The sequence below is a fragment of the Psammomys obesus genome, unplaced genomic scaffold, assembly GCF_907164565.1.
Source record: "Psammomys obesus unplaced genomic scaffold, mPsaObe1.curated_primary_1811, whole genome shotgun sequence".
NCBI classification, from domain to species: Eukaryota; Metazoa; Chordata; class Mammalia; order Rodentia; family Muridae; genus Psammomys; species Psammomys obesus.
The window spans coordinates 1-10473 of NW_026593729.1; the positions used below are offsets into that span (position 1 = coordinate 1).

The following is a 10473-nucleotide window of genomic DNA, read 5'->3' on the forward strand; positions in this document are numbered from 1 at the left end:
CTTTCTTTCTTTCTTTCTTTCTTTCTTTCTTTCTTTCTTTCTTTCTTTCTTTCTTCTTCACTGCTTACATTTTATTTATTTATTCATTTATTTATTTATTTATTTATTTATTTATTTATTTGTTTGTTTATTTTAATTAAGATAATTTTTTTTTCAGTGCTGGGGATGGAGCCTGAGGCCTTGTGCATGCTGGGAAAGTACTCTGCTACAGAGATACGTTCCAGCGTGAGAGATGGTCTTCATGTTCTTGTGCTCATAACTCGACTGACGGACTTAGAGTTGGCAAGGGATGTGTGTTGCTGGTTGTTTGTGGCTGTCTGGTTCTGCTTACTTTGAATTCCACAGGAGCTAAGGCATTAGGCTGGCTGTTGGACCAGAAATGTTTCCCCACCCCACCCCCATACCTTGCCTGGCTTGCCGGCAGCCATCTTTGAGTTCAGTGGGTTTCAGCTTTGTGGTTACTGAAGGTTTACGGGTCTTTTTCCTGTCTTTCTCTAGGCTTCATCCCGTGAAGCCAATGAACACAACAGCCACTAAGACTGCAAACTCTAGCTTGGGAACTGCTGCCATCATCAGTGAAAACCTGATTAACGAAACCATTATGAAGGTGAGTGTTCGGAGGAGTTGGCACAGTTAAGATCTGTGGAAGTTACATGTATGGAGTCACCATTAGAGCTGGCCTCAGCCAATGCAGCTCCACAGGGGGCTGATGGGAGGACATTTTGAGCTCATTAGCCTCGAGGCCACCCTGGGCAACATGGCAAGAGGCTATCTCAGAACAAAAGCAGAAGTTAAAGTACTTGGGCAGCAAGCAATTCTGGGAATTATTTACTGTGATGTGTCTGGAGTCTGGATAAGCTCTGAGAGCCTCCAGGCTCCCTGTTGAATAGATAATTAGTTTTCTTATAATTATTTATTTCTTACTGAATTCTCTTTTGTCTCTAGCAACATGAGTCACCAGCACTGTCTGCTTATTGAGTATGGTGATACTTTTTTGTTTACTTATTTTGTTTTGTTTTTTTAAAGACAGGATTCTTAGAGCCTGGGCTGGCCTAGAACTCATTGTGTAGGCCAGGCTGCCCTAAACTCGTGACAATACTCATGACTCAGCCTCCTGAGTGTTGAGAAGTTACAGGCAGGCGCCACCACACCTACCCGCCATTTCTCTTTAAAGAAAGGATTTCCTTTCCCCATCTTTTCTATTTATCTTTAGGCAAAAATATAAAATTCTTGATATGGGTGTATAGTGATAAAAGTATCACTGAAAGTTTCAAAAACACATCAGAGAACTGCCATAGACCTTCGTCCGGATTCTCCAGTTGTTCACATTTGACCCAGTTTGCCCCACCTCTTCCTGCTCCTCCCTCTCCCTCCTACTCTTTCTCTGTGTACCACTGCATGTGTCATTTTTTTCTGTCTGTCTGAACCCTGGAAAAGAAAGGTGTATGCATCGTGTCCTATTTTACTTCAAAGTTTCTTTGTGTGAATTATATGCATGTACCCCAGTGTTTGTGTGGGTGTATGCAGATGTGTGTGGAGGCCAGAAGTTGTAGTCAGCTCTCTTTCTCAATAGCTCTTCACCTTTGCTTTTTTCTTTTAAATATTTTTTCATATAATATATTCTGATTATGGTTTCCCTTCCCTCATTTCCTCCCAGATCCTCCCCAACCATCCAACTCCATGCCTTCTTTCTCTCTCTCTTTACAGAATATACAGGCAAGTAAAAACAAACTAAAACCAGAATAAAAAGAAAAAGTACACAAACAATCAAAACCCATAAAAACACAAAGTTTGAAATAATAATATGCAAGCAAAAGACCAGTAACTTAAAAAAAAAAAAAAATCCCCAGACAAAGCAAATGAGACCAAAGGAAAAAAAAAAGACTATTGACTTTGTTTTGACTTGGCCATCTACTCCTGCTCATAGGACCCCTAAGGGTGGTTTGTATACCTAGGGAGACTCTGTTGGAGAAGCTAATACTTCCTTTGCAAGTGGTTGTCAGTTGAAGATAGCTTTCGGGTTAGGGATGGAGGCTGTGTCTACTTCTCCCTCTCAGCACTGGGACCTCCTCTGGCTTGAACCTGTGCAGCCTCTGAGCATGCTGCCACAGTCTTTGTTGTCAGTCCAGCTTCTGTCTAGAAGGCCTTCTTTCTTTGGTGTCCTTCATTCCCTCTGGCTCTCACACTCTTTCTGCCCCCTCTTCCCAGAGTTCCCTGCTCCCTCCCTGAGGGGAGAGACTTGATAGGTACCCTATAAGTGTCCTGAGATCTCTCGCTCTCTGCACATGGTCCAATGGTGGGTCTCTGTATTTGTTCCCATCTGCTGCAGGAGGAAGCTTCTCTGATGATGGCTGAGGGAGACAGATCTATAGGTATGGCAGAGTGTCATTAGGAATCACTTTATTACTACAGTTCTTGAGCAGAACAAGAGTGTTCGGTTTTCTCCTTGATCCATACCCTATCTAATCTTAGGTTCTTGGCTACTGGAGCAGTTTTCAGGCATGGGTTGCATCTCATGGTGTGGGTTTTCAATCTGATCAGATAGTGACTGTTTACTCCCACAATTTTTGTGCCACTTTTTTTTTTTTTTTTTTTTTTTTTTTTTTTTTTTTTTTTGTGAGATGGGTCTTTCTCTCTAACCCTTATTGTCCTGGAACTCACTACGTAGACCAGGCTGGCCTCGAACTAAGAGACCTTCCTGCCTCTGCCTTCTGAGTGCTGAAACCAAAAGTGTGTGCCACAAACCCTGTCTCAAAAAAACAAAACAAAACAAGGTGTGTGCCGCCACACCCAGCTTTTTGTGATACTGTTGAAGCGGTATCTTCTGCAGGCAGCCACCACTGCAGATGGAAGGGTCTGTAGCTGGGTTGCTGGGCACATGTCTCCTCTGGTAGCGTACGGAACACCTTCAGTACCATGAGCATCAGTCAGCGGCAGTGAGGGCGCTTGTTAGCCTTCTTTTACAACTTCTTCGTGCTCAGCGGGTTGTGTAGGTGTTGTCTTCAGGAACAGGGCCTCACCATCAGTTTGTAGAGAGCAGCCCACAGCTTTGGCAATAGTCTGGGTTGCTTGGGGGTTTTCATGGGACCTGTTGAGATTAGTTACTTGGGTTAATTAATTGATAATTGGTTAGTAAGATGCAACCCATTCCTTGCGATAAAGGTTTCACTTGCTGGCAAGAGGTGTCTGGTTAGGGCCATGTCTCCCTTGTTATTTGGTGGCTCCATTTAGATTTCCTTCATGGATCTATAGAGTTTAAGGAACTTGCACTGTAGAAGATTTCCATATGACTCTTTAAGTGGCTAGTGCTAGTTGTAACCCCCCGCCCCGTATTCTCTCCCTTAACCTCCTCTTCCTTCTACCTACCCATTTAATCTTCCTGTTCCAATCTCCCCCGCTCTTCAATTTCTTCGTGTGTGTGTGTGTGTGTGTGTGTGTGTGTGTGTGTGTGTGTGTGTCTGTGTGTGTCTGTGTGTCTATTTCCTCCTGCTTGGGAGATCCCTCCTCACAAACCTCTTATTCTATACCTAATCTCTGTGGTTCTATGGATTATAGCACTCTATCAAGAGGCTTAAGCTAACATCCACATATAAGATACATACCATATTTGTCTTTGGGTCTGGATTACCTCACTCAGGATGATTTTTTTTTTTTTTTTTTGTAGCTTCACCTACTTACCAGTGAATTTCATGATTTTTTTTTTTTAAGCAGCTCAAGAATAGCCCATTATGTAAATGTATGACATTTTCTTTATCTTTCTGTGGACAACTACACTGTTTTCAGTCTGTGGCTGTGGTGAACAGAATAGCCGTGCATGGGCAAGTGTCTCTGGAATAGGAGGCAGTCCTTTGTGTATGTGCCCAAGAGTGGTTTCTCTAGATCATGGGATCTAGTCTCAGCTTCCTGAGGAAATGCCAAACTGATTTCCATAGTAGCTGTACAAGTTTGCACTCCCACCAGCAATGGAGGAGTGTTCCCCCTACTCCACATCCTTGACAGCATAAACTGTCATCTGCTTTACTGATCTTAGCCATTCTGACTGGTGGAAGCTGAAATGTCAGAGTAGTTTTGTTCGCATTTCCCTGATGATTAAAGATGTTGAACGTTTCTTTGTTTCTCAGTCATTTCTGTTTCGTCTTTTGTAAATTCTATTTAGATCTGTACCTACTTTTTAAAATTATGTTACTTGTTCTCTTTTCTTTCTTTCTTTTTTTATTTTTTGCTTTTGTTTTGTGAGACAGGGTTTCTCTTTGTAGCCTTGGCTGTCCTACTCCCTCTGTAGACCAGGCTGGCCTCAAACTCACAAAGATCTGTCTACCACACCCAGCCTCATTGTACCTTGTTAACCTAATTTAATAGTGTTAAATATATCCACATTGTTGTGTGTCCACTTGCAGACATCAAACTTTTTTGTTGAATCTGATTTTTGGCCTTGTTTGTTCTTTGAGATAGTGTCTTACTGTAGCCCAGGCTGACATAGAGCTTGCTTCATGATTCAGGCTAGCCTCAAACTCAAGCTCTCCTTGCCTTTGTCTTTTGAGTACTGGGATTACAGGTATGCGCTATCACGCCCAGTCTGAATCCAGTTTAGAAGCCACACATACAGTGACTGGAGAGGTTGTAGCTCTGTGGTAGAGCACTTGCCCGTCATGCACAAAACCCTGAGTTTAACCCCTAGCAGCAGAAACAAAATCGGGGACCAAGGGCATACCAACTCTGAATGTATGTCCTCAATAAGTTGAAAGAATGAAAGTAAGAGTTGGGGGCCAAGGAGAAGTAAATGTCAGAGAAATAGTCCAGCATCTCTGTTATTCCTGAGCCTCCTGACTTGGGTTCAAGCTTGCTCTGAGTGTGAGAACAAGCAGTATGTGTTTCTAAGCCAGCCAGTGAGAGAGTGGGATTCCTTTGAATGTGTCTCCCTGTGCAGATGGCTCCCTGAATGGAGCAGGGGCTTCTGTGCTGTTGTTGACAAACAGTTGTCTGACTATTAGTGTTGATTCTGCTTGGAGACCGTGGGCTCTTAACTATTGGTCTTTACGGTAGAAGGTGAAAGTGGCAGGCCCCAGGGCGGAAAAAACAAACAAACTGTTTTACTACCTTGGAGTTCTTTGGGCAAAAGTCACCTTGAGTTTCTCCCAAGTCCTGTCTCCTACAGCTTGTAAATCTGCAGATTGCAGGGCTTTCCTCTGACTCCCTCCTGAGACCTTGGTGTGACTTGTTACTTCTGATTGAGTCTTTTATCGCTCAGTTCCTTCTGGCTCAGAACTCCTGGGCTTGCAGTTAGAGTCTCCTTGTCCCAGATGATAAATGCTGGTTAAAAGTAACTGTTCCGGGTACACGCCCCCGTCAGAGAACAGTCAGTCTCTGAGAAAGGCCACTGTGTACCCAGAGACTGTGTACTGGGGTGGGTTGTGAGGTCCGTAGCCTGGTGGCACTTGGCTTTAGCAATGCATGTTTTGAGAGTGTGGAGTAAGTTTCGGGAGGGTCTCAGGGGAGGCTCAGGGGTAGCAGAATGACTGGGCTGACTGGCAGACACCCGCTATGTTGACAAGAGGGTGCTCCCCAACATCTTTTTTTCCAATCCGCCTTGGGGCTTGTCCCAGCTCTGCATCGAAGGACTCCCTGAGTTTTCAAGGCTGGTGTCAAACTTAGGAGGTCAAGTGGTCTGTGTACCTCAGCCTCCCAAGCCTGAGCCTGGCCGATTGTGTGACTAGACTACTACTGCCTGATGATGTGTTTCTACTCCTCCGTCTTCTCTTCTTCCTCCTCCTCCTCTTCTTTTTCCCTCTCCCCCATAAAGGCCTCATTATGGTCCTTCTTTTCTTTTATGTGGTTGTTTTGCCTGCATATATCTCTGTGCCCATGAGTGTGTAGTAGCACACTGGCTGGATTTCTGGGACTGGAGTTACAGAGAGTTATGAGCCACCGTATGGGTGCTGGAAATCAAACCTGGGTCTTCTGAAAGAGCAACCAGTACTTTCCTTTTTAATGTTTTATCTTTTATTTAATTTATTTTATGTGTGAGGGTATCAGATCCTCTGGAAATGGAGTTACAGACAGCTGTGAACGGCCATGTGAGCGCTGGGAACTTGAACCTGGGTTCTTTGGAGGAGCAGCCAGTGCTCTTAACTAACTGCCAGGCGTCTTTCCAGCCGCCGCCCCCCCCCCTCCTTTATTACATTTCTTGAAAACATGTACACAGAGTCAAGAACAGAAGTGTGAGAACTATAAGCCGAGTAAGGTTTCTGCTTTTCAAGTGTTCCGGTGCTGGGGATCAAACTTGAGGCTTTCACACATCCTAGGCAAGTGCTGTGCTACCGAGCTACACCCACGCCCTTGGTTTTTACAGTCTCTTTTGCATCCCCTTCAGATGTCTGGTTCCTCTGCCGACTTGTAACCTTTTCCCTCTTCCTCCCCTCTCCAAAGAAATACCAGCCCTCGGATCCCGCCTTCGCCTACTCGCAGCTGACCCACGACGAGCTGATCCAGCTGGTCCTGAAACAGAAGGAAACCATCAGCAAGAAGGAGTTTCAGGTGCGCGAGCTGGAGGACTACATTGACAACCTGCTGGTCCGGGTCATGGAAGAGACGCCCAACATCCTCCGAGTGCCGGCGCAGACACAGACGGGCAGAAAGGCTGGAAAGATGTGAGCCACAGGAGAGAAGCCGGCGCCCTGCGCGCTCGTTTCCATCGAAACCCGCACTCAGGCTCAATCGCCTGTGTGTGGGCTGGCCATCAAGAGTTAATTCTCCTAGTTGGAAACCAGGTTAATTATTACAATGACTCTTTTACTCTCCATTCCCAGAGATTTATTTTTTAAAATGCCACTGTGCCTTTAACCAAGTTGTAAATATAAGATTTGAACCTGAGCCATCGATTCGGGGGCACCAGTGGAAATAATGTATTTTTTAACACTGGGCTTGTTGCCCTTTGATAACTGAGATTTTCATTTTCCATGAAGCCAGCCTTAGGGTGGGCTGAGAAAGGGCCTGTGCGATGGGTGCTGTTTCACCTGCTTTCCTGGCCTCTGAGCACTCAGGTGTGGCAGATGCTAAATTGTCATATCATGTGAACTTCCAGGGCTCAAGGGTTGTTTTTGGTAGGGGTTTTGTTTGGGGGTCATTGTTCTGCTTTCAGGATGGGGGGTTATATAACCTGGGCTACTCTTGAACTCATTATATAGCTGAGACTAGCCTTGAATTTCTGATCCCACACATACCTCCCAAGTGTTGGAATGACAGCTGTGTTTGATGCCTTTTTATTGGAGCACAGTTGTTTACAGAAGGCCTCTGGGCATGCTTCTTAGATCTTGAACAAACTGCCTTTTCCAATACCTACTCTAGCCTTAAAAATATGCTCTTTGTGGGTGGGGAGACAGTGGATAAAGTGGATAAAGCGCTTGCATGAGGATCTGTATTTGGATTCTCAGCACCTGGGCAAAAACGACAGGAGTGGTGGCTTGTGCCTGGGTAGGGGTTGGGCTCGTGGGTATTGGGGGGTAGAGACAGGTAGATCCCAAGGGTTGGTTCACTGACCAGCCATTCTAGGTGAATGGTTCAGTGAGGGAGCCTGGCTTGAACAATTCGGTGAAGAAGCTACCATAGACCTCTGCCCTTCGTATACTCCCCCATAGGTAAGCACACTCAAACACATGTGCACACACGTGCACACATAGCGCTTTTTAGATCCATAGGGCCATCTCCTGCAGACGTGACGGAATTAAAGAGTCGCTGTTCAGGCTGGAGAGATGGCCCAGTGGTTAACACTGGCAGCTCTTCCAGAGGACCTGGGTTCAATTCCCAGCACTCACATGGCCGCTCACAACTGTCTGTAACTCCAGTTCCAAGGGATCCGACGCTCACTCATGAACGCAGGCAAAACACCAATGCACATAAAATAAAAAATAGTAAGAATCACTTTCCATTTATGTACGGGAAAATGGTCAGAGCCCCTCCACTTGTAACAGGATTCCTGTCGGCCTGGATTTCTAGTGCCTGGAGAGAGGACTGTGCTCCAGACGGTTACTGCAGCAGTTCTGGGAGGTAGAGAATGGTTTTCGGAAGGGTCCTTCGGCCTGTCTTGCTGGCTTTCCTGGAAGGGAGTAGACTAGAGTCCACCAATTCCTCAAGATGAAGGAGACTTGGGCTAGGGCTGGGGGAAGTGCTCAGTGGTCGAGCACACCAGCCCCTACCCCACCCTACCCCACACTTCAATAATAAGTAAATATTGTGAAGCGCTACAAGATGACATTTGCTTTTAGACTGCTCCTTCCTGATTGGGGGCAGTTGTGTTGCTGCTATTTTGAGACTCCATGGCTTCAAGCTCTCGTGTCCCCTGCCTCAGCCAATCCCCAAATACGGGGATTGCAGGTATGTGTCACCATGCCTGGTAGATTGCTGTATTAAAATATATACATATAATTTTTTATAACTCAGCCCCTTTTTCACTAGTAGAGGGAATTTTATTGCTGGTCACCTCATACTGGAATTAAGTGTTTTCGTGTTCGTTTCTTTTCTTCCTGGTTGTAATAAAATCTCATCAAATCTTAACATCTCTGCTAGACGAATCACAGGCCAAGTGGGCTGGACAAGGTAGGGGTAGTTGTGGTTATCAGTGAAGAACCTCTCTGTGTGTGTCCTTACCCTGAAGGTGAGGAGCATTGGTTATACTGGAGCACTTTAATCTGAAGGGCAAGACTGTAACTTGATTTATCTGATAAGCTGTTAATGATCCACACCTGTTTTTATTTAATCTCTCCTACAATACTTGGGACCACTGCAGATTTCTGAGATTATTTGTTGTTTTGTTTTGTTTGGTTTTTTTTGTGTGTGTGTGTTATGAAATTCGTTAACATGCCTATAAAAAAAAACATATCCACTTGAACGCTGAACATGCACATGTATACATCTTTTCTGCACTGTGATTTTTTTTTTACTTGATATAAATGCATTTTTACTGTGATAACCTAAGTGCAATGGGGGGCACTGGTTCTTGGAAGAGCCAGCGTGGGGAAATGCCCTGTTCATGAAGGTTCTGGCAGTCTCTGCTCCTGCTAGGACCTTTGGTATGTCACTGAGTCAGGACCAGAGAGGACCTTCTAGGTAGACTGAATTCCTGCGCTCTGAAATGCCACTTGGGAACTCTGGAGAAAGAAGGACAGTTTCCTTCGAAGGGCTTCTCTGGTTTCTGCCAGCGCTGGAAAACGTTGCCTTTCTAACTTTGCTGTACCTCAGACAGTACACAGAACGCACGCCTACTTAATAGCTGTTCTTGGATATTCAGTTGGGGGCTGAGGGAAGCTGAGCCTGCGCTGAGCCGCTGGCGGAGGCTGGTGATGTGGGGAGCCCTGGAGCTACGGAGGCCGCCCCTGGCTTGTGCCCGTGGCTACTGCTGATGCCAACAGGAGGGGCCCTTTTCTTGCCTTCATCTGGCTGGCCTCCAGAAAAGGCCAGCCAGGGATTTTGGTGGGGGATGGGAAGGCATTGGATAAATATCAGCAGACTCCATTTGGAGGACAGCTTCCTTAAAAAACAGCCCGCCCTTGGCCTGATTGTTTCATATCATCTTATTCTTGGCTTTGGCACATGGCCTGCCCCCCCCCCCTTTTTTATTCCAGTATGTTACCTTTACAGAAGGACAGCAGAAGGAAGGAGGAAGCAGCCCTGCTCTGTGTGCTGCTCCGTAGCTGTGTCCTCCCAGCCTCTGTGTTCACAGGGCATCTGGAGAGCCTGGTCCCTGTCACTGCGGTGTACACTGGAACCCGGGATCCTCGTCCTTGTGTTCTTTGCCCGCTCAACCTTTTTTGGTGTTGGGGATGAAACCCGGTGTTTCATGCTTGCAAATCCCATGCTCTGCCACTGAGTTACACCCTCATCCCCCTTGGTGGTGTTTTTGTCTGCTTTTTGAGACGGTTCTCCTGTAGCTCAGCTTAATCTTGAACTGGTTTTGTGGCTACTGACCTTTAACTCCTCATCCTCCTGCCTCCACCTTCCAAGTGCTAGGAATATCAGAGTATGCTGCCCTTCCCAGCTTTTACTATTTTTTTCCGTGGGGTAGGGTAGTAATTAAGGATCCTTCAAGACTGAAAATCAGTCAGTTGGCTTAGATAGGACATGTGAACCCATATCAGCTCCAGCTCTGTATTCTCCTACCTACCTTGTGAGCTACTAAATTGACTTTCCCCTTCCTCTAGCTGACGGCTTACTTAGTAGGGCTTGATTGGTTGGTTGGTTTGTCGGTGGGTTGGTTTGGCTTTGGGGGGTATTTTGTTTTGTTTTGTTTTATTTTTCGAGACAAGGTTTCTCTGTGTAGCCCTGGCCTACTGGATCCTGCTCTTCAGACCAGGCTGACCTCAAACTCAGAGATCTGCTTGCCTCTGCCTCCGACTTCACCTGGTGTTTTTAAATTACAGAATTACCATTCCCTGCTGTATTCCTTTGGCGGGGGGGGGGGGGGGGGGGGGGGGGGGGGGG

The 10473-nt window shown here is 45.9% G+C and overlaps 1 protein-coding gene across 1 annotated transcript; it reads left to right on the forward strand.

Moving 5' to 3' along the window:
- Positions 1–498: 498 nt before the first annotated feature.
- On the forward strand, positions 499–8910 carry LOC129684207 (rab11 family-interacting protein 1-like; the record flags this gene model as incomplete). Its single annotated transcript, XM_055617285.1, is given in 2 exon segments — positions 499–607; positions 6427–8910. Coding segments are annotated over 2 exon segments (334 nt in total), but the record flags the coding sequence as incomplete, so codon positions are not given.
- Positions 8911–10473: the final 1563 nt, after the last annotated feature.